At 39.9% G+C, this 23,078-nt stretch overlaps 1 protein-coding gene across 12 annotated transcripts in view; it reads left to right on the top strand.

Annotated features, from left to right (window-relative positions):
* Positions 1–23,078, top strand: part of LOC134224678 (adenylate cyclase type 2) — a 271,530-nt gene that overhangs the window by 142,286 nt on the left and 106,166 nt on the right. For 4 of the 12 annotated variants that reach the window (XM_062704168.1, XM_062704169.1, XM_062704171.1 and 1 more), the window contains exon 2: positions 406–1,239. The exons of 7 other annotated variants lie outside the window; for them this stretch is intronic. In XM_062704168.1, the coding sequence (XP_062560152.1) occupies positions 1,161–1,239 (79 nt within the window). In that variant the 5' untranslated portion in view covers positions 406–1,160. The remainder of the gene's footprint in view (positions 1–405; positions 1,240–23,078) is intronic. One more of the 12 variants, XM_062704172.1, reaches the window with a different exon arrangement.

The raw sequence follows: 23,078 nt of genomic DNA, 5'->3' as shown, positions 1-23,078 counted from the left end.
CAAGTACAGATAAAAATGAAAGCAAGCAACAGAATACAAAAGCTTATCGTTTCTTATATACGCATAAACGAAATGAATAAGCTTTATTTATTCACAAGCAATTTAAAATTGACCTTTTTTAGTTTGAAATGTCGATGAAACGTTGTATTTTATATCAACTGTACTACAAGCAAATTTACAACATCCATGTACCCTACACCATTCGTGAATGGTTTAAAAGCATTCACTTTATGAATATATTATCAAGCTGTCTCATATTAACCTAAAATATGTTTATGCATTACCACACCTTCCACCTTGTACCACAAACCAACTTCTATAGAGACGATTTAGAATACTACTTTCATAGCCGATCCAAGTAAAAACATGCAAACTAAATCCATTAAACCTAATGCCTCCGAACAGCGTTGTCAATAAATTAGCAGAATACAAAATATCATCATACGGAAAAACAGAATAGTAACCATTCCAGTTGTTATGTCTATGCAAATGAAGTGCAACAGAAATGAATACGAGAGTGAGTCATTAAAAGTGAAGCCGATAATACACAAACGACACAACGTGCAACACTATGGGTAGGTTTGCCGAAACAACTACAGTGCTCAGTCGTAGAATTTGTCGCAAAACTTTCAAAGCCATATGCAAACTAGGGAAATCCACAGGAAAAGCAGTAACGCAGTGTAATAAATTCAAATAACTACCGCCTCTTGCCAATGGGAAGCCTTCCTTTCCGTTTTGCATAGAGGTACACATTCTGCCCGAGTGAAATCGTGGGCTATTTTTGTCGTTGTCATCGGGCGGCGTTAGCTCACACACTCGACTCCACAAGGACAGCATAAAAATGTGAAAAAGGCTCACGCGCCACCCGCTGTCGTCGTCCGCAAACCGTACGTCGCGTCGCTCCACAGTGAAAGTGAAGTGAATTTCCAGTGCAGAAAAGTAACTGAACACCGGCTCTTCATTAGCGTGTCACAAATATGCAACCCCCACTCGACGACTAGACCTGAAAGCACCAGCAGCGCACTCACAGCGTGTTTATAGGCAGTCAGTGTTCTCTTACATCGATCGCCCTCGTCTTAGTCGTCGTTTCGTGCCAAGGGAGCCAATATTAGTCGTACGTCAACTTTCTGGCAACCACCGAAAGGAAACAAGTAAACATCATGAAGCCGAATAAATTGGATTTGGAGATTAATGAAGACGAAGATGACGCTGCCATAGAAATGGAGGATATAATAGCAGGTTAATATTTTGAGAGATTTTATCGCTACTAAATAAGCTCATTTGTTCTGCGAAATTTGCTTCATCCTAGGAGTATTTTATAATTGCGAGTTGCATGCTCGTATTGGGGTTTCTCCTTGAATATATTATGTAGTCGATGACTGGTGGGTTGACGGCTAAGAAGATTATTTATGGTTTATACTAATTATCGTTTGTTACATTGATGACAATTATTTTGAATGAATTATGGTCTAATAGCGATGAGCTTTATTGAAAAATATATAATTAATAAATTCTTGATGTTTTCAACCACAAAAATGTACAAGCATATGTAAAAAGTTTTGATGACATGGGTCTCTAGAGAAATAATGTTTCTTGCTCATCAAGTTATAATGGAGGATTATTTGCTTGCCGCATGAATCAAGACATGATTTACCAACGGACTGAAAATTGATTTAATTCGTTATCAAGAAATATTTGATTTTATGTACATGCATGGTTACAACATTGCAAAATGCTCACTAAGCCTTTAAGCCTTTGAATAACTCATCGCTCTCGGGAGACCGTACGGATTCAAAACGAATAAATAACAGTTGATTGCCCATGATAATATTTGTCTTAACGTTCTTTTCGCATTCTTCCAAGCTCAAACTCCCCAACTGCTGCGAATAAGTATCGCATTAACGGTAAGATACTCCTACAAAGCTGAGTAAAAGTAAACTCCTATTTTTGCAATCTTCATGCTAACACTGCCCTACCCTACCGATTCCGTTCCGCGCGCGAATATCAACCGATCTCAACACTCCCCAAGGAGAACTTCCAACAACCATTCTGCGAAACAATTGTAATTCGCATATAAAACTTTCTCTCGTGCATCAGCTAGCAGCGCAGCGTGCTCGCACCGATGCGACAGACCTCACGCGTTTTCCGTTCCATCTGCGGGTAGCGAATGTAATTTCCTTTTCCCACTCAACGGCTTGATTTATATCCCACCTACCGACTCTAACCAAACAGCGACCGGCAAAGAAACTTTTCTTTCCGAAGAATACTTTCTTCGGTCATGTTTTCCTCCGTTATAGCAGATATCACATTCTCGCTTTATGGATGTATACCGGAATAATGAATGTCAGAAGGATAAAGCTGTTATTGCAGAAGTTAGCGGCATTCTTCAGGTGCCGTGATGTGCACTCGAGTGAAAACTTTATAGTGACGGATAAAAAAAACTTGCTCAACTAATTTTTCGCTTTCCAATGGTTTATCAAAAATAGATTCGTTTTCCAATCACGCCTGCACAGTTCCTAGTTTTCATTTTCCTTCGAATAAATTCGATAGTGTGAAATTTGTCGCACATTCGGAAGGAATATCCGACTGTTGGCCGGTAAGTGGCAGCTGGTACCCAGCCAACTTCGTAAATCAATTACATCCTTAATTACCGTTAGTTTACCGGTACATAAGTGTCAAGTGTGAACGGTGTCGGTGCAATAAAAAATGTATATCGAGCGTCAACGTCAATGGAATGAGAAATTTGGTTCGATGGTGTTACCGCACAGCAAGGCGCAAATAAATATACTTTTACGACACAACTGTCGCGCACCTGGAAGATATCCAAAGAGCAACCAGTTTGGAAAATTCATGACTCTTATTGAGCCTAAAATTGGAGTGTAGTCACGCCACTATGCTGTCAGAAATAAATAATATTTCTTTCAACTTTGAATACAATGTTGGTTGTTTTTTTAGGTTGAAACTAATTATAGTGGTTGAATTTAAATAAGTTTCAGCCAACAAATAAGCAAATCATTGAAAAACTGAGAGTACCTGGATACCTGGTTGGCAACAGCGTCGATACACCTATGACTGGCGTATTGTAGAGCTCCATAATCATCGGTCTTGGGTGATGTTCCTCCAGTTTCCCCGAACGTTCAGGATCCCCAGGTCCAATTCCATCGCGTGCAGCCAGCGTGTTCGTGGCCTTCCACGTAGTCGCCGGCCCCTTTCTGGTTCTCTGTTGAATATTGTTTTCGATATTCTTTCTTCCGACATTCGCACTAAGCGACCAGCCCACTGAAGTCTGCCGTATTTTATACGATTCACAATATTTTCTAGTTTCCCTCCGAGTATTGTACGCAGCACTTTTTTATCGAAAACCCCGAAAGCTCTCCGGTCTTTTAACGCCTCTTTTAACGTCCATGCTTCATGTCCATAAAGGGCCACTGGTAGAATCAGAGTATTGTATAGAGCAAATTTCGTTTCTGTCTGCATGTTGCGGAACCTAAGCTGGTTACGTAGTCCGTAAAAGGCCCTATTCGCAGCTAGAGGTGTGCGCCGGTCCGATATTCTTTGGCGGCGGCGTTTGTCAGAATTTTGGCCGGCGGCGGCGGCGTTTTCGGCGTCACGCCGAAAGACGGCGTGAATCGGCGTGGCAATTTTTTTCATTACGTTTTTCTAAGATTTTTTTTGCATTTTCTCTGGATATTTGCAAGACATTAAAAGAAGATTTTTTTGATTTTCGCATGAAAAATCTGGAGGAAAACCAAAATTTGGAAAATATTTTCGGATTGTTTGAAGTTTCGAGAAATCTTTGGAATTACCAAGAGAAGCTCTTTTGAATTCCCAAGTAAAATTTTTTGGAATTTCAGCAGAAAATTTGTCGCAATTTACATGAGAACTTCAGAATTTTTACAAAAAAAAGTTCTTTACTTCTACAGGAAAAACTTCGGAAATTTATGACAAGGTCTTGTTGAGTTTCTATTGAGTATTCTTCCAAATTTGTACAGAACATTATTGATAATTGTAGTAGAATGCGGCTGGTTGAATGAGTATTTTACCGTTGGCTTTCTCAATATAGAATAATAAAGACGGCTTGTTTGGCATGGTTAACGATAAAACAGTCAATTCTTAATAATTTCCACGGGAGACTCTAAGGAGTTTACGAGAAAAATTCGCTGGAATGTTCAGGAGAAATTCTCCGTAAGTGTTATTAATTAACGACTGGAAAAATCTACAAAAAGGATCTGGTCCATAGACTGAGAAAGCAAGATCCTTAATGCATTCTCCGTTCAAAACGATTCAACGAAATTTTTTTCGAAATTCTTGGAATTCTACGGGAAATTTTTTGTACAGTAGACGTTCGATAACTGCAAGTCATTTAACTCCAATGCTTTTAACTGCATTTCGAAAGTTACATCAGTTTTGCAGTTATCGAACAGCTGAGCTTCAAAACTATGTCAAAGTCGATGATCACTGCATAGCGGTGAACAATCAGATGCACTTCTATTTTGACGACGCCTGACAATTGTTTGACGTCTAGAATGCATCATGTTACAGTTATCGAACGACTAGTGTATTGTCCGTAAGAAATTCTTGGGAAATTCCATTGGCCGAAAGCCGTATGTCCGATCCGAACTGGTAATTTGGCCGTAAAAGTCGTTTTCCTTAACAGGTCGTTTTGCCGAATAGGTCACCAAATGCCGATTGGCTGATATGGTCGTTTGACAGAATAGGTCACTTGTCCGAAAATATCGTTTAGGCCAACAGGTTTTACGGCCAAAAGTCAATAACTGAATGGGTAATTTAGTCCATAATATCCCTCCGTTTGGTCTAATGACATTTACGTTGAATAGACTGTTGAACGAAATTTCGTAGCTTCTCTACTTTTAAGTCGATACTAACATTTAAGCCAAAAGCCATCTAACCAAACCCCATTAAGCAGAATTGAACGTTTATTCGAAACTGTTATCAGGTCAAAAATGGTCTGACCAAAAATGTATTTTTACCGAAAACGACATACAGCCGAAATAGACATTCAGCTGAACTGTTAATTTGGCCGAAAAATTTTTTTTACCATATAGACCATTTGACCGAAAATGGTGTTTGGTAGGAATGGTAATTTGGCCAGAAAAGGTCCTTTCTGCAAAACAACCTTTCTGGCCGACCAGCATTTTCTGTCAAATGACCAATTCAGATAAACGTCTTCTTTGGCAAAATGATCAGTTCAGCCGAACGACACTTTTCAAAGAAGGTTGCAGAAAGGACATTTAAGGGCTCTGACTCTTTCTGCCAAATACCATTTTTTACTAAATGGCATTTTTCGTCAAATAATGTATCTTCGGTCAAACGACTTTTTCACCCGAACGGCATTTTCAGCTGAATGACCTGTTAGGGTAAACAACTTTTTACAAGTCCGTCCAAATTTTGCTTTTGGCTGCACATCGCTTTCGGTCAAACCAGTTTTTATCTGATAACAGTTTCCGTTTTGCTAAATGGTACCTGGCTAGATGTCTTTTGGCCTAAAGTCTAGTATTGACCTAAAAATAGAGAGGCCACGAATTTTGTGCAATGGTCAATTGTCAAAAAGAACATTTCGCCAAACAAGTGGCCATTTCTGACCATATTACCCGTTCAGTACGAGGTTCAGTCATTGAAATTTGGCCGTATGACCCCGTTTGGCCAAATGACATTATTGGCCAAATGACCCATTCTGTCAAAAAACTATTTCTGCTAAATGGCATTTTTGGGCAACGATGGTTTCGGCCAGACGACCTGTTAGGGCAAACGGCTTTTTCGGCCAAATTACCAGCTCGGCCGTCTGTCACTTTCGGTCTTATTGGAATGGAATGAAACTTACCAAGTATTTTTAATCGAAAGTAGAAAGAATTTTCTGAAGAAACCAGAAACAATCTTCAAAAACTCCGAGCATTTTTCCGATGTTTTAAAGTTGGCTAAGCCAGACTAGCCGTTTCATGATGAACTTCTCCCTGCGAAAAAAAATCACTCTAATAAAGGATAAAAAACTAACCGGCTTGTTTAATTTAGATTGGGGAAGTCAACGTTAAAGCATCTCTTTCACTAGTCAAAATTGTCTGTGTGAATTTTAAAGAATACTCAACAGAGTCGCAATAGGAACTTTCCGTGAATATTCCGAATATTTTCCTGTAGAAATATTTTCTTGTAAAAACTCTGTAGAGATTCTCATGTAAATCCCAAACAATTTCCCTTGGTAATTACAAAGAGTTCTCGAAACGTGAAAGTAGTTCTCGTGGAAAATCTGAAAATAATTTTCAAATGAATAAGTATTCTGGAAAAACTTGAAGAATTTCTGGGGAAGTTCATCAATTTTTGAGGCTAAACTCAAAAGATTCTCCCGTTATTGTCGTGAAAATATCCTAAATGACTAATTCAGCCGAACGACACTTTCGACCGAATGTCCATTTTGACCAAATTGCCCTTTCTACCAAACGACTATTTCAGCCGAAGGACAAGTTCACGATTTTTTTAGCCAAAGGAACTGTTCGACCAAATAAGATTCTCGGCCAAATATCTGTAGGCTACATATCCTATCAAAGTCTGAAAACATAATGAGAGCATATAGATTGGATTTTGACAACAAAATGATTCACAATTTGTTTTCAAATATGTATAAATCATCATGATTGATTATATATTTTGATCTCATGTTGCTGTAGATTACTAAATTGAATGATATGACATCAATCTGTGTACTTATTTTGCTATCGGAAACCAATATCAAATTTCGTTTTCGATTTCCTCTCATCGACAGCAGAATAGTTTTGATTTGATGTCACGGTAAGCTGATTCTGCTAAACGTTTTGTTATTTTAACCGTTAAAACGACCAAAAAGATATCAAATTAAGTTAACATAATTGATGATTTCACAACATTAAAACAAGTTATCGATTTGCTTTTAAGCTTTGCTCAGGTAGTGTTAATCTACCATATAATCTTTTCAGTTAAACGATTCGCCCTAACAACTTTCAGTCTTGTTACTTTCTGCCGAACAACTCTTTTCTATTCAAAATTCAATTTAAATTAGATTTTAATTTTTCATTTTTCGAAATTTTCACACGCTTAGTTTTTACGGAGAGCTCTTCGAAGTTTTAACAAGGTATTGTATGGAATTCTCATGAAAATAATTGGTATCCTCACGAAAAATTCTCTGAAGTTTCATCGTAATGTTGTAGAGATCTATCAGCAAATTATACGGAAAATCCAATGAATCTTAGGAGTTTCCACTGAAAATTTCAATCGGCGTGGAAAATTATAGATCAGCGGCGTGGCAAATTTTAAACGGCGGCGCGCCGATGCAAAAATGTCGGCGGCGGCGGCGTGCCAAAAACTGCCGGCGGCGGCGGCGTGGCGCGGCGGCGCACACCTCTATTCGCAGCAGCAATACGTCTTTTCCCTTCACGGGAAACGTCATTGTAACATGTCACAAGCGTTCCAAGGTAAACAAATTCTTCAACAACTTCAAATACATCCCCATCAAGCACTACCTCAGCACCAACACCACTAGGTCTTCCTCTATCTCTATCTGCCACCGTGTACCTTGTCTTGGTTAATGGTTAAGCCGTCTCCCTCTTCAGTGGAATAAAAGCCTCTACTACTGCTCTGCGATCGATTCCAATAAGGTCGATGTCGTTCGCAAAGCCCAGGAGCATATGCGACCGTGTGATGATAGTGTCGTTCCTCTCAAGGGCGCAGCCAGTGGGAGGCAGGTGATAAGGTTGAACGGGTAGTGAAATGAATTCCCTTAAACATGTGCCTTTTACGAGCCAATCATATTCAGAAATAGGTGGTCGAAATTCAAAAGATTTCCAAAAAACTTATAAGGGTGTCCATGATCCAGTTCGAAACAACTCAAAACATTTCGGGCTCAAGAATTCTCCTTGAAATCCTTCTAGAAGCTCCACTCGGAACTTCTCAATTCCTCCGGAAAGTTATCCACAAACTCTTATGAAAATCGTTCGAAAATCCTTCTCCTGTAATTGTAATTCCTCCTTATCTAGAAACCCCTCACTATTTTTTTAGGAAATTCATGAGGAAATCCCTTGAAGATTTCTTTTCCTCTGTCCAAGGTTTATTTCTAGACATTTTTCCGCAGAATTCTCCTAAAATTCTTCCGGACTGCACTCGGAATTTACTCCAGAATTTCATTCGGAAATTAGTTTCAGAGTTCTTCCAGGATATCTCCCAAGAGTTCTTCCAGGAATTTCTTCAGAACAAAAAAAGAACAGCAATTCATCTGGGAATACTTTCAGGACTTCATCTGGGAATTCTAATTCCTCTTGGTATTTTTCCGGGAATTCCATCAGATATTTCTCCAGAAATACCTTCATAAACTTCTCCAAGAATTATTTCAGAACTTCCTTGTGAGAATTCCTCCGGAAGTGCTTGTGGGAGTTCCTCCGGGAGCTCCTTCAGGAGTTTTTACCAGAGTTCCTCTGGTAATCCCTCCAGGAAATTCACAAGGAATTTATGGAGGATATCTGGCAGGAATTTCAAGGGAAATGGGATTTCGGAAGTACCTCTAGAAATTCAACTCCTGGTATTCCATCGGCTGTTCCTCTGAAAATTCCTCCGGGAGTTCCAGTAGTAGATCCTCTTGGAATTCTTTCAGGCTTCCTTTCAGGAATTCATTTAGGCTTTCTTTGGGAATTTATCTACAAACTCCTCCAGAAGTTCCTTGGAGAATTTCCTCCTGGAATTCTTACGGAAGTTCATTTGGGAGTTCATCCAGGAGTTCTGAAGAGAGTTTTTCCAGGAGTTCCTCCGAAAATTCCTCTGATAATTTCTCCAGGAACTCCTCCAGATATTCCTCGGGGAGTTCCTCCGGAAATTACTCCGGGAGTTCCTTCTCAGAGGAACACCCGGAGGAACTGCCGGTAAAACTCTCGGAAAAATGCTCATAGAAACTACCGGTGGTTCTCCCGGAGAAATTCTCGTTGGAACTGCCAGAGGAGCTCCCGTAAGAACTCCCGGAGGAATTCCAGGAGAAACTCCTAGAACGATTCCTAGAGGAGCTCCCGGAGGAACTCCCAGAGAAACTATCGGAAGAACTTCGGGAGGAATTTCCAGCGAAATTTCTGAAGAAATCTTAAATGATTTCTTGAAAAAAGCTTAGGAATTCCACGGTGCAATTTTTTAGAATTTTTTATGAGAAACAGCACGAAAGAATTATCTGAAAAATTCCCAGCAAAACTTATAAAGAAATTTGTGGAGAAATTTGAGGTGGAATTTTCGGATCGATTCCCGGCGAAATTGATGGTGAAATTTCTGAAGACATTGCCGAAGAAGTTGCTGGAGCCATTCCTGAAGAATCCGGGTGTAAATGCGTCACGTTTATTGGCGTTGCGTTTTAGTACAAAACGCTAACCCGCAACGCGGTAGTGTGATCCAGCCTTCACTGTTGGTTGTGGGTTTGGTTTCAAGGAAAGGGAAGGAAAAAGGAAAAAGTAACAAGCACTAATATTCATGAGTTTTTATAAAACTATGATTCAGAAGACCTTAAAAATGTGCGAACCCTCCCCCCCCTTATCGAAATCCTGGCTACGCCCATGGTTCCTCTGCACGCCAGATAATGCGCCTTCGAGTGCAATGTTGAACAATACATTCAAAAGTACATCACCTTGCTCTAATCCGTCTAAAGGTCACAAACGAGCTTGACACTTCGTCTGCAATCCGAGTACTTGATTTCGAGCCATCTATCGTTGCACGTATCAGTCTAATCAGTTTCGCCGGAAAACCATGTTTGGACATTATCTGCCACAGTTCATTTCTCTTCACTGAATCGTACGCTGCTTTGAAATCAATTAACAGATTGTGAGTCTGCAAGTTTTACTCCTGGAATTTATCAAGGATCATTCGCAGGCTAAACATCTGATCCGTCCGTTGATCGGCCCTCACGAAAACCTGCCTGGCATTCGCCGACGAAGGACTCCTCAAGTGGTCTCAGTCTGTTAAACAGGATACGCGACAGGATTATGTAGGCCGAGTTCAGAAGTGTGATCCCTCTGTAATTGACACAGTCTTATCTGTGCCCTTTCTTATAGATTGGGCATATGAGGCCATCCAACCAGCCGGCAGGCAGTTCTTCGTCCTCCCATATTTTCTGGATAATGGGGTGGATTGATTGATGCAGCTGCTCACTTCCGTGTTTAAGAAGCTCGATCGAGATCTCGTCTTTCCCAGCAGTTTTACTGTTTTTTAGCCTTCTTAACCACGTCCAGCGTTGGTGGTTCCACAGCTTGACCGTCGCCGACTATCTCCATCCTGCTTCTTAATACACCTCAATTTTCACCGTTCAACAAATCTTCGAAGTGCCCCTTCCACCTGGCTGCCACCATAGTTTTGCCTGTCAGCAAATTCCTCTATCGGTCATTGCACATGGCGGGCACTGGCGTAGTCTTATGCCGAGCGCCATTGACAGTTGCGGAAAACCTCCGCATATCGTTTCTATCCATGTTCTCTTGCGCTTCAGCTATCACACTCTCTTCGTGTTGCCTTTTTTTCTGCGGTGGATTCGTTTCTATTCTGCCCTTCTTACACTGTACCGCTCTGTGTAGGAACGGGTACGAGCCACTAGCATTCGACTCGTAGCAACATTTTTCTCGTCTCGTCCTCACTCCTCGTCAAACCAACCATTTCGTCGGTGTCGCTGTGCAGTGCCTAACACTTCCTGCGCTGTTGCAGTCACAGCTTCCCACAATCTGTTGACGTCGCCAGATCCGGTGGCATCTCCTATTCACTCGTCCAGCTTCTGGTGGTACTGTTCAGCAACTCCTTCAACTGACAAGCGTTGGATATTGAAACGCATCGTTCTGTTGTTTCGTGAATTCGTGACGCTGGAGAGTGGCGCCCGAGTTTTTGCAACTACAAGGTAGTGATCCGAGTCGATGTTCGGACCTCTGAAGGACCTTACATCTATAACATCCGAGAAATGCCGTCCGTCGACCAGCACGTGGACTATCTGTGAGCAAGTGTCTCCACTCGGATGTTGCCAGGTGTGTTTGCGGATATTCTTACGTGCGAAGAAGCTACTGCTTATTGCCATCTCTCTAGCAGCAGCAAAGGTTACAAGTCGCAGACCATTATCGTTGGTAGCGGAATGACGGCTTATCGTACCAATGACAGGGCGAAATAAACTTTATCTTCCGATCTGTGCATTTGCATCCCCGATGACAACCTTTACATCGTGTGTTGGGCACTCTCCGTAGGCCTTATCGAGGCTCTCATAGAACTCATCCTTCACGTCATCAGGCTTATCGTTCGTTGAGGCATAGATGCGGATCAGGCTATTGTTGCTCTTCATTCTCAACACGCAAATGCGATCGCTTATCGGCTTTCACCGGATCACACGCTTCATCTGCTTCCCGATCACCATGAAGCCAACTCCTCGTTCTGCTCTATCACCGCCGCTATAGTAGATGTTGTACTTGAATGAAGTGTTCGCTATGGGATTCACCGCCCGTAATTCACTTCTCCAGTTCTCCGTATTTTCTGGATTGCTGCTGTGGGGTTTGAGTAAAATGCCTTCAGCGTGTCATAATACATTCACACATCAGCGTGTCAATCGGCGAGCAGCAAGCCATGATTTGGCGCTTCCAGTCAGACCTACGCGGCGTGCACACGCATCCACGGGGAGTCGCCGTCATAACTTCGTTCCGGCTATTTAGGGCCACGCATTTTGGCGATCCTGCCAGTCGATTTTTTGGATCCTGTCGCTGATTTCATGGGGTGAGTTGAATTCAAGTGGTTAAATTGTGACGAGTGATATATTTCAGTTTGCAAAATCACAAGACGCGTCTCGAAGACCGTCGGAAAATGGTTTGTGGTTTGCTAAACCACAAGACGCGTCTCGAAGACCGTCGGAAAATGGTTTGTGGTTTGCTAAACCACAAGACGCGTCTCGAAGACCGTCGGAAAATGGTTTGTGGTTTGCTAAACCACAAGACGCGTCTCGAAGACCGTCGGAAAATGGTTTGTGGTTTGCAAAATCACAAGACGCGTCTCGAAGACCGTCGGAAAATGATTTGTGGTTTGCTAAATCACAAGACGCGTCTCGAAGACCGTCGGAAAATGGTTTGTGGTGTGCTAAATCACAAGACGCGTCTCGAAGACCGTCGGAAAATGGTTTGTGGTTTGCGAAATCACAAGACGTGTCTCAAAGACCGTCGGAAGATGGTTTGTGTTTTGCAAAATCACAAGACGCGTCTCGAAGACCGTCGGAAAATGGTTTGTGGTTTACTGAATCACAAGATGCGTCTCGAAGACCGTCGGAAAATGGTTTGTGGTTTGCTAAATCACAAGACGCGTTGTCGGAAATTTGTGGTGGCCCGTCTGAAAGACCCCTGGAAAAATGGTATGTGGTTTGAAGAATATTAAAGCCTCGCCTGGAAGACCATAAGAAATTAGTTTGTGGTTTGCAAAATTGCAATGCGCGTCTGGAAGATCGGTGGAAATGGTGTGTGGTTTAGAAAACTATAAGGCGTGTCTGAAAGGTGGCCGAAAAAATGTATTGAAACTAAAAGGTGAGTATGGAAGACCAACGGAAAATGGTTTACGATCTAGAAAAGTCCTGCGAGCATTGATTTTGATTAAAACAAATTTAGATTACATGAAGCCATTTGGCAACGTACATGAGACTACCAGCCGAGCTATTATATAACGAAATCTGAGAGAAATGGAGAGATATTCAATCCTGTACTGTTCGAAACTGTTCGGAAAGCCAAATATATTATCTAGAAATTTATCTTGGAATGTACTGACTTAGTAGTCATAGCGGGATTACCTGCAGGAGCAGATTTCTTGGAATTTGAAAAATTTATTAGGTTGCCGGATTTTACAAAGCTATTCGGAAGTTCGAATTCATTATGCGTAGGATAAGTTTGGAGTTATTGGCTAGCAATACTAGTTTATGGCACATGGTTGATGGTTTACTGTACGCGAAACTAAAAGTTGGATTAAATGTACGGACTTGGAATGGATTTGGATTAGGTTTGGATTTGGATTGGATTTGGATTGAATTTGGATTGGATTTGGATTGGATTTGGATTGGATTGGTTTGGATTGGTTTGGATTGGTTGGTTGGATTGGATTTGGATTGGATTTGGATTGGTTTGGATTGGTTTGGATTGGTTTGGATTGGTTGGATTGGTTTGGATTGGTTTGGATTGGTTTGGATTGGTTTGGATTGGTTTGGATTGGTTTGGATTGGTTTGGATTGGTTTGGTTGGTTTGGATTGGTTTGGATTGGTTTGGATTGGTTGGATTGGTTTGGATTGGTTTGGATTGGTTTGGATTGGTTGGATTGGTTTGGATTGGTTTGGTTGGTTTGGATTGGTTTGGATTGGTTTGGATTGGTTTGGATTGGTTTGGATTGGTTTGGATTGGTTTGGATTGGTTTGGATTGGTTTGGATTGGTTTGGTTGGTTTGGTTGGTTTGGATTGGTTTGGTTGGTTTGGATTGGTTTGGATTGGTTTGGATTGGTTTGGATTGGTTTGGATTGGTTTGGATTGGTTTGGATTGGTTTGGATTGGTTTGGTTGGTTTGGATTGGTTTGGATTGGTTTGGATTGGTTTGGTTGGTTTGGATTGGTTTGGATTGGTTTGGTTGGTTTGGATTGGTTTGGTTGGTTTGGTTGGTTTGGATTGGTTTGGTTGGTTTGGGATTGGTTTGGATTGGTTGGTTTGGATTGGTTTGGATTGGATTTGGATTGGTTGGATTGGTTTGGATTGGTTTGGTTGGTTTGGATTGGTTTGGATTGGTTTGGATTGGTTTGGATTGGTTTGGGATTTGGATTGGTTTGGATTGGTTTGGATTGGTTTGGATTGGTTTGGATTGGTTTGGATTGGTTTGGATTGGTTTGGTTGGTTTGGATTGGTTTGGATTGGTTTGGATTGGTTTGGTTGGTTTGGATTGGTTTGGATTGGTTTGGATTGGATTTGGTTGGATTGGTTTGGATTGGTTTGGATTGGTTTGGATTGGTTTGGATTGGTTTGGATTGGTTTGGATTGGTTTGGATTGGTTTGGATTGGTTTGGATTGGTTTGGATTGGTTTGGATTGGTTTGGATTGGTTTGGATTGGTTTGGATTGGTTTGGATTGGATTTGGATTGGTTTGGATTGGTTTGGATTGGTTTGGATTGGTTTGGATTGGATTTGGATTGGTTTGGATTGGTTTGGATTGGTTTGGATTGGTTTGGATTGGTTTGGATTGGTTTGGATTGGTTTGGATTGGTTTGGTTGGATTGGTTTGGTTGGTTTGGATTGGTTTGGATTGGTTTGGATTGGTTTGGTTGGTTTGGATTGGTTTGGATTGGTTTGGATTGGTTTGGATTGGTTTGGATTGGTTTGGTTGGTTTGGATTGGTTTGGTTGGTTTGGATTGGTTTGGATTGGTTTGGATTGGTTTGGATTGGTTTGGATTGGTTTGGATTGGTTTGGTTTGGATTGGTTTGGATTGGTTTGGATTGGTTTGGTTGGTTTGGATTGGTTGGTTTGGATTGGTTTGGATTGGTTTGGATTGGTTTGGATTGGTTTGGTTGGTTTGGATTGGTTTGGATTGGATTTGGATTGGTTTGGATTGGTTTGGATTGGTTTGGATTGGTTTGGATTGGATTTGGATTGGTTTGGATTGGTTTGGATTGGTTTGGATTGGTTTGGATTGGTTTGGATTGGTTTGGATTGGTTTGGATTGGTTTGGATTGGTTTGGATTGGTTTGGATTGGTTTGGATTGGTTTGGATTGGTTTGGATTGGTTTGGATTGGTTTGGATTGGTTTGGATTGGTTTGGATTGGTTTGGTTGGTTTGGATGGGATTTGGATTGGTTTGGATTGGTTTGGATTGGTTTGGATTGGTTTGGATTGGTTTGGATTGGTTTGGATTGGTTTGGATTGGTTTGGATTGGTTTGGATTGGTTTGGATTGGTTTGGATTGGTTTGGATTGGTTTGGTTGGTTTGGATTGGTTTGGTTGGTTTGGATTGGTTTGGATTGGTTTGGTTGGTTTGGTTGGATTTGGATTGGATTGGTTTGGATTGGTTTGGATTGGTTTGGATTGGTTTGGATTGGTTTGGATTGGTTTGGATTGGTTTGGATTGGTTTGGATTGGTTTGGATTGGTTTGGATTGGTTTGGATTGGTTTGGATTGGTTTGGATTGGTTTGGATTGGATTTGGATTGGTTTGGATTGGTTTGGATTGGTTTGGATTGGTTTGGATTGGTTTGGATTGGTTTGGATTGGATGTGGATGATTTTGGATTGGTTTGGATTGGTTTGGATTGGTTTGGATTGGTTTGGATTGGTTTGGATCGGTTTGGATTAGATACGGATTGAGTTTGGATTGGTTTGGATTGGTTTGGATTGGTTTGGATTGGTTTGGATTGGTTTGGATTGGTTTGGATTGGTTTGGATTGGTTGGATTGGTTTGGTTTGGATTGGTTTGGATTGGTTTGGATTGGTTTGGATTGGTTTGGATTGGATGTGGATGATTTTGGATTGGTTTGGATTGGTTTGGATTGGTTTGGATTGGTTTGGATTTAAATTAGTTTGGATTGGATTGGCATTGGTTTGATTTGGATTGGTTTGGATTGGTTTGGATTGGTTTGGATTGGTTTGGATTGGTTTGGATTGGTTTGGATTGGTTTAGATTGGTTTGGATTGGTTTGGATTGGTTGGATTGGTTTGGATTGGTTTGGATTGGTTTGGTTGGTTTGATTGGTTTGGATTGGATTTGGATTGGTTTGGATTGGTTTGGATTGGTTTGGATTGGATTTGATTGGTTTGGATTGGTTTGGATCGGTTTGGATTAGATACGGATTGAGTTTGGATTGGTTTGGATTGGATTTGGATTGGTTTGGTTGGTTTGGATTGGTTTGGATTGGATTTTGATTGGTTTGGATTGGTTTGGATTGGATTTGGATTGGTTTGGATTAGATATGGATGATTTTGGATTGGTTTGGATTGGTTTGGATTGGTTTGGGATTGGATTTGGATTGGTTTGGATTGGTTTGGATTGGTTTGGATTGGTTTGGATTGGTTTGGATTGGTTTGGATTGGTTTGGATTGGTTTGGATTTAAATTAGATTTGGATTGGATTAGCGTTGGATTTGATTTGGATTGGTTTGGATTGGTTTGGATTGGATTTGGATTGGATTACATTTGGATTAGATTTGGATTGAATTTGGATTGGATTTGGATTGAATTTGAATTGAATTTGGATTGGATTTGGATTGGATTTGAATTTGATTTGATTTGGATTGGATTTGGATTGGATTTAGATTGGATTTGGATTGGATTTAGATCGGATTTGAATTAGATATGGATTGAGTTCGAATTGGATTTAGATTTAAATTAGATTTGGATTGGATTAGCATTCGATATGATTTGGATTGAATTTGGATTAGCATGAATTTTCTTATCATTATTATGTTGTTCTTAAATCTTATTCGTAATGAAATTCAACGCCGCTTAGTTTTGGATTGCATTTGGGTAATATTTGGAATGTTTTTTGGAAGAATTTGTCATTGTATTTGACAAACAAAAGAAGGCTTCAAAAATGTGTTGTTCTCTAATCATCCAACGAAAATATGAATCACGTTTTATCTTTTGCGGCCCACAGTTTGGGAGCCCACACTCTGAATCATTGTCCTGGTATTAAAACCATGATGTTGAGTCAGGTTTATTTTGGGGTGCAGTTTTCAATGGAGTTAACCGGTTGCTCAATTGCCACCGATGTTCGCTTTCGCCGCATTTAAATAACCCAGGAGAAAAACAACCATTGCATCCTATGCTAGAAGATTTTTTTGCGTTTTTTAATGAGAGAAGAAGGGAAATGTGGGGTTTGAGTAAAATGGCTTCAGCGTGTTATAATACATTCACACATCAGCGTGTCAATCGGCGAGCAGCAAGCCATGATTTGGCGCTTCCAGTCAGACCTACGCGGCGTGCACGCACACGCATCCACGGGGAGTCGCCGTCATAACTTCGTTCCGGCTATTTAGGGCCACACAGCTGCCACACTCACAGCGACCTTCTGCAGCTCACGAGCCAGCAGCCCAACACGTGCGGGTTCATTCAAAGCTCTCACGTTCCAAGATCCGACTTTCCAATCGTTGTCCTTTATTCGTTGCCGGGTCTGTTGCCGTTGAATCATTCCGTTTGCTCTACTTTTGCCTTTCTTGGTAACTGTAGAATCTTCGATAGACTATCTTACCTACCGCGCTACCTACATCGCGTTGACGTTGATCAGCCGTCCCTAACGTGGGGAAAAGACGCTGTTGTGAGCCGCTCCTAACATGGAGAACAGACGCTCGATAAGATTTGCACCTCCGGAGAGGAGCAAATCCCCCTTTCCTGTCAGCATACGACCATAGTTCCCACCGGGGTTGGTTAATGAATCGCCTGCTTTGAGCGTAATTACAGCGGCACACTAGGAGTTAACTTTCTGAAATAAGTATGGCGAAAGGCATCTAAGGTTCGATTTCTCAAAATTAAGCAGCTTCATCGAAAAAATATTTGGTAGGCGTAGTAGCGGATACCTTCCTACATAACCGGTACCAAATAGTTTTTCATGAAAAGTTCCTAATTTTGAGAAAACCCGCGTTAGATGTCTTTCGCCATACAAATTTCTTGCGGTTAACTTACGCTGGCTATTTGCGCATATACGATAGCGCCTGGAAGTGGAAGCGGCGAGTAGCAAATCAGCCACTGCCAATAATTCATTAAAGTTGCTCGTATCCCGGTCAGCACCACGAGGAGGTAGGGATAGGAGTTGCTGGGTAAGAGGCTAAGGACCGCAAAATGGGGATTATTTTATTCCTTCAGGTACGCGAAGTACGAATGGTACGCTTTACCCAGCATTTGCCGTGCCACTAACTAAAATAACGAAGACAATAATGGAGGTACAAATGTGTTACTGCATCTAGCAGCAGTAGAGTCATACTTGATACGGCGGAGCTCCTTTTGATTCTGGGTGCTTTTATGGACTACATATTTCAAGACAAAATTTTCAAAACAACTTATCTGCTTTTGTAAACAAAGATTCGAACGTCAATTTGACGAATTTGATAGCACTCCCACGCAAACCAACACTATCATTGAATCGACTGCTTTGAGCGTGCTTACAGCGGCACACTAGGAGTTAACTTTCTGAAATCAGTATGGCGAAAGGCATCTAAGGCTCGATTTCTCAAATTTAAGCACTTTAATCGAAAAAATATTTGGTAGGCGTAGTAGCAGACACCATCCCTCATAACCGGTACCAAATAGTTTTTCATGAAAAGTTCCTAATTTTGAGAAAACCAGCGTTAGATGTCTTTCGCCATACAAATTTCTGGCGGTTAACTCTTGCTGGCTATTTTGTGCATATACTATAGCGCCTGGATGTGGTTGCGGCGAGTAGAAAATCAGCCACTGCCAATAATTCATAGGTAGGTGACGGTTTCGGCAACCTGTGCTTCCGTAATCTGAAAAAGTGACGTATACGTAATTTTCCAAAAATGATGTTAACGAGTACTACTCATCGAGCTCTTTAACAGAAAAATGAAAAACATGCATGTTGTAAAATGGCTGTTACGTCACTTTTCCAGATTACAGCAGTGTGGATGGCGTTGTTTTGCGTCGAAGTGCTTATCAGAGTCGTCAAATCGACGTTTGAATCTTTGTTTACAAAAGCAGATAAGTCGTTTTGAAAATTTTGTCTTGATTTATTATATTTAACAAAACATTCTCAAAGGGTTGAAGCTTGGATTGAAGCCAGCAACAGTCATCAATGTGTTAAAATTTGTTCTGGATGACGTTGTCTCAATTTTGGAGGAATCTCGCGTTTTACTCTTCATAGGGTAATTGTACCCTTAGTGGAGGTAACACCAATAGTGGAAGTAGAGGGGTTTTAATGAGATTTTTCATAATTATACACTTTATGGTGGTTTCAGTTGATGCATCGTGCTTTAAATATCCTGTTAAATGTATCTTATCCTAAAATTTTGCTTGATCAAGTATTGAAAACAATGATTTTCCTTGATAAAATTGACTCCTTTGCACACCTTTGCACCTCTAGTGGTGTAATTGTACCAATAGTGGCATGTCTCATAAGAAATCAAAGGATAGCACCACTATAGGAACCAAAACTAGTTTTTACCACCACTAAAGGAACAGTGTACCCATTAGTGGTGCAAGCTATATTTGCTAGTTTTTTTATATTAAACTAGCGGAAAATACCAAGCTTTGCCCGGGTGTTGCTAATGTCACAATGAACTTATTTGCAGCACCGCACTCTAGATCAATGTCCGTGCGTTTGTTTTGTTTCCCTCAACAGCTGACCCAAAATTGTATTCTAATGATTTTTTACATTTCCCCGTTAAATTCACCAACTTTTTGTATATGGGTCATTCCATACCAAGTGACCGAACTACTTGTAAACGACTTTCACAGATTTTAATCAAATTTCGTGGATTGGTTTATCTATCGATTATATGTAAAAATCCAAATTTATTTGATGATTGGACAACCCCTCGGCAAATGGGAGCACCCCCCGTTTTTGACGATTTGTAAAAACCATATTTTTGAACAACTCATATCTTGGACAGTTTTTAAGCTATAAATAACTTCTTTTTATGCATTTTGAAGAGAATTCTTCAAACTTTTTGAGAAAAATATCGATTTTGAGTAGAAGTGTTGCCAACTCTATTGTTTTTGCGTTTTAAGTATAAAATCGTATTTTTCTGCCAATGAGTATATTTTCATTTGAAAAATAACACCAGCATCGTGTTCTCCAGGAAATTTTGTATAAGAAACACTCGAAACCCCAAGGTACTATGAGCAGTTCTCGAGTTATGGAGTTCTGAATATTATATGATTTATTTGGAACTTATCAATCACATTAGATTTTGTTATGCATACCGAACCTTTACCTTTTATGGAATTGCCAAGAATTCGAAGATATTGTTTTCTTCAAATAAATTGTAAAACATGTAACTTGAGCCTTTGAATAGAAAATAATGTACTTTTCCACGTAGTCACTTTGGAAGGAACAGCGTTTCTGTATTGTTGTAGAGCGTACTATTAACTATTACTTACATAGATACTATATTATTTCACCTGCTATGGAAAGTTTTTTTTTTATTTTATAGAACATTTATTAATTTCGAAAGCTCAAGGCTCATATGCCGTTGAGCGTTACGGAGCCGAAATCTTTATACTATTTTATTCTTACAAATTAACGTTAGATTAAGTGAACCGAAAGACTCGTGTTTCAATCTGGATTAGGGAATACAGTATCACAGTAGGGAAGGAAGAAATGAATAATACTAAATTTATGACGATGATGAAAACATTGATGAAGTTCTTGTTTCATTACTGTTACGGGACATAGAAATCACCGTGAAACAAACATTTTCTAAAAAACAACAAAGGAAAGACATACGAGAGGCAATTACGACAAAAGAAACAATATGGTTATCTAAAAACCCTGGATAATTAACCTAGCGGTAATGGTGCCTTTCTCGTTCATTATGAAAATAGTATTTTGACCATCACTTTCGAGCCCATAATCCCAACCAGTAAAATTTTAATATGAAACAATGGGACAGGATTTCCCGTAAAATGCAACATGGTGCGAACATATCGGTTAAAAGCAAGCCCATAAATAGTGGATGAGACTTTTTTATGCACACACAATTCGTTGAGCTGAGTCGATTGGTATACAACACTATGGGTCTCCCGCCTTCTATAAAAATAATGTTTTTGGAGCGAACATAAAGCCTTTCGGTACACTTAGTGTACGAGAAAGGTAAAAATAAATTAGCTCATAAGGAAGTAGACATTCACTATGTTATTATAGGGCACTGCACGGACTGCTTTGTCTCTTTTTCGCAGCAAAGAAATTAGAAAACAACAAGGCCAGTAAACGTCAAATTTTATGAGGAACGAAAGAGAAAGAGATGTTTCCGTGCAGTGCCCTATGGAAAAATAATGTATGAAAAGGCAAATCATTATGAAAATGGTACTTGTACGTACAGAAGGGTTGAAAATGGCGAAAACCGTTGGATGCAATTTTTAAACGTATTTTGTAGCTATATAAAGGGAGAAGAAGACCTTAATGTCAATACTAGACCACTAGAGCAGATTTATCCACGAAAAGTTTATATCTTACTACTATTTTATCAAACCCACACTTCACAGCACGCAAATGTGATTTGACGATAGCCATGAGCTCTCTCTCACTCACCATGTAATCAAAAAGTGTTAACTGTGTGAGTATATTATCAAAGTATGAAAATAGTAGACCAATAACAAACATCATAAAAATGGTCTTCTTTGAGATTATGATTTTATTTGCTGTATTTTGAAAATAAATGGATAATATTTGCTGTTCAACAGCCAATATACTTTCGCTATATTTTTTGCATTTTTTACTCCTAGAGAATTCAGATTTTCGTAAACCATGTGACATATTGTTTTAATTTTTAATAGTTGACCCTAAGGATGCCGAAAATCTTTGAAGAAGAAGGAGCCTTGCTGGAACGACGACCAAACTTGTTTATTCTACCAGAACTACCAAACTACTGAGTGTTATTTCAAAAATTTTAATCTTTTAGTGCTGAGGAACAAATTGTAGTTATTCAGATTAATTTTTAATGGAAAATTCCGGAAAGAGAAATGGTTTTTCCGGACAATGGGATCACCACCGAAGGGGCGATTACCCTCCAATACCTTTTCCGAACTAAATCTATCACATGTTGTACATATGCATAATCGAGTTTCAGACATAGTAAGGACCAAGATGAGTACACCACTTGGTGTTCCAATCTGCCAAATTTACTATTCAGCCATCTTGGATTTTAGTATGGAGAGCCAGCCGGTTTGTTTTTGTTTTGCACTGAAAATGAATTTTTCACCCCCGCCGTCTTCTCTTCCACAAACTTGGCAGATTGGAGCACCTAGAACTGTATTCATCTTGGTAAGGACAGTTGACCAGATAGTGCTGGCAGAAACATTGATTTCTTGCATATGATTCCAACAATCAATCTTCAAAGCGTTGTAATATTTCCAGCAATGCTTATTCTTCAGCAAACTCTTTCAGCATCTCTCAGTATTGAGTCAGATGATTGAATTAACGATAAAATAAAGCCGCTAGGAGCAAGAATGCAAAATACATTTTTCCGTACTAATCTCCATATAAATTTCAAACGCGATGCTGTAAGTGGGGAAGCAGCCAATCGAGCTGTGTATGTGTGTTATGTATGTGTCAATGCGTATATGTGTGTATGTTCGGAAATCAGTAAAAAAACTACAATGTTCACAGTGAAAAAAGGACTTTTCATTTTAAAAATCCTGTATCTCAAAACATAGTACCTCGGGGTTTTAAGCGTTTCCAATGTAAAAATGGTCAAAGAACACGTTGGTGAGGTTATTTCCTGAATAAAAATATACTCATTGGGTAAAAAATGCATTTTTCACACAAAAACATAAAAATTGTTCATTTGGCAACACTGCACATCAACAAATTATTTTTTTATAAATTCCTTGAAAAATCTTCTTTCGAATGGTTACGAATGGTTAGATTCATTATAGACCTCACAGTTCCAGAGATATGTACAAAACAATATGATGAGTTTCATACATTTGTCTGAAAAGGGGGATGGTCTTATTAATCGTGGGGAGGTCCAATCACCACGAAATTTTGGTTTTTGGGGTATAACCCATACATAAACAATTGGTCAAAATTTCATTCAATTCTAAGAAAGTCGATTGCACGTTTGCATTTTTTCTCGGTCACTTCATATGGAATGACCCATATACAAACCTTGTGGATCCCAAAACGAATCGATTAGGGAAAAAACGTGTAAATCGGTCAACCCGTTCGCGAGTTAAATCGTCAGGAAGGAAAACTCAACTCATTTTTATAATATAAAAGAAGAAGATAACACCAAACTAATTCAATTAATTGCATATTATTCGGCAACTCGGCCGTACGAAAACCATTTTTTTGTTAAATATCTTGGCTGTGCATATGCACAGCATATGTTTCGAAATGGACAAATTGATATGAAATTTGCGAAAAAGAA

Source organism: Armigeres subalbatus, chromosome 3, assembly GCF_024139115.2.
Source record: "Armigeres subalbatus isolate Guangzhou_Male chromosome 3, GZ_Asu_2, whole genome shotgun sequence".
In the NCBI taxonomy this organism is placed as follows: Eukaryota; Metazoa; Arthropoda; class Insecta; order Diptera; family Culicidae; genus Armigeres; species Armigeres subalbatus.
The sequence above is the reverse complement of the archived record's forward strand: the minus strand, read 5'-3'. Positions and strand labels throughout refer to the sequence as shown.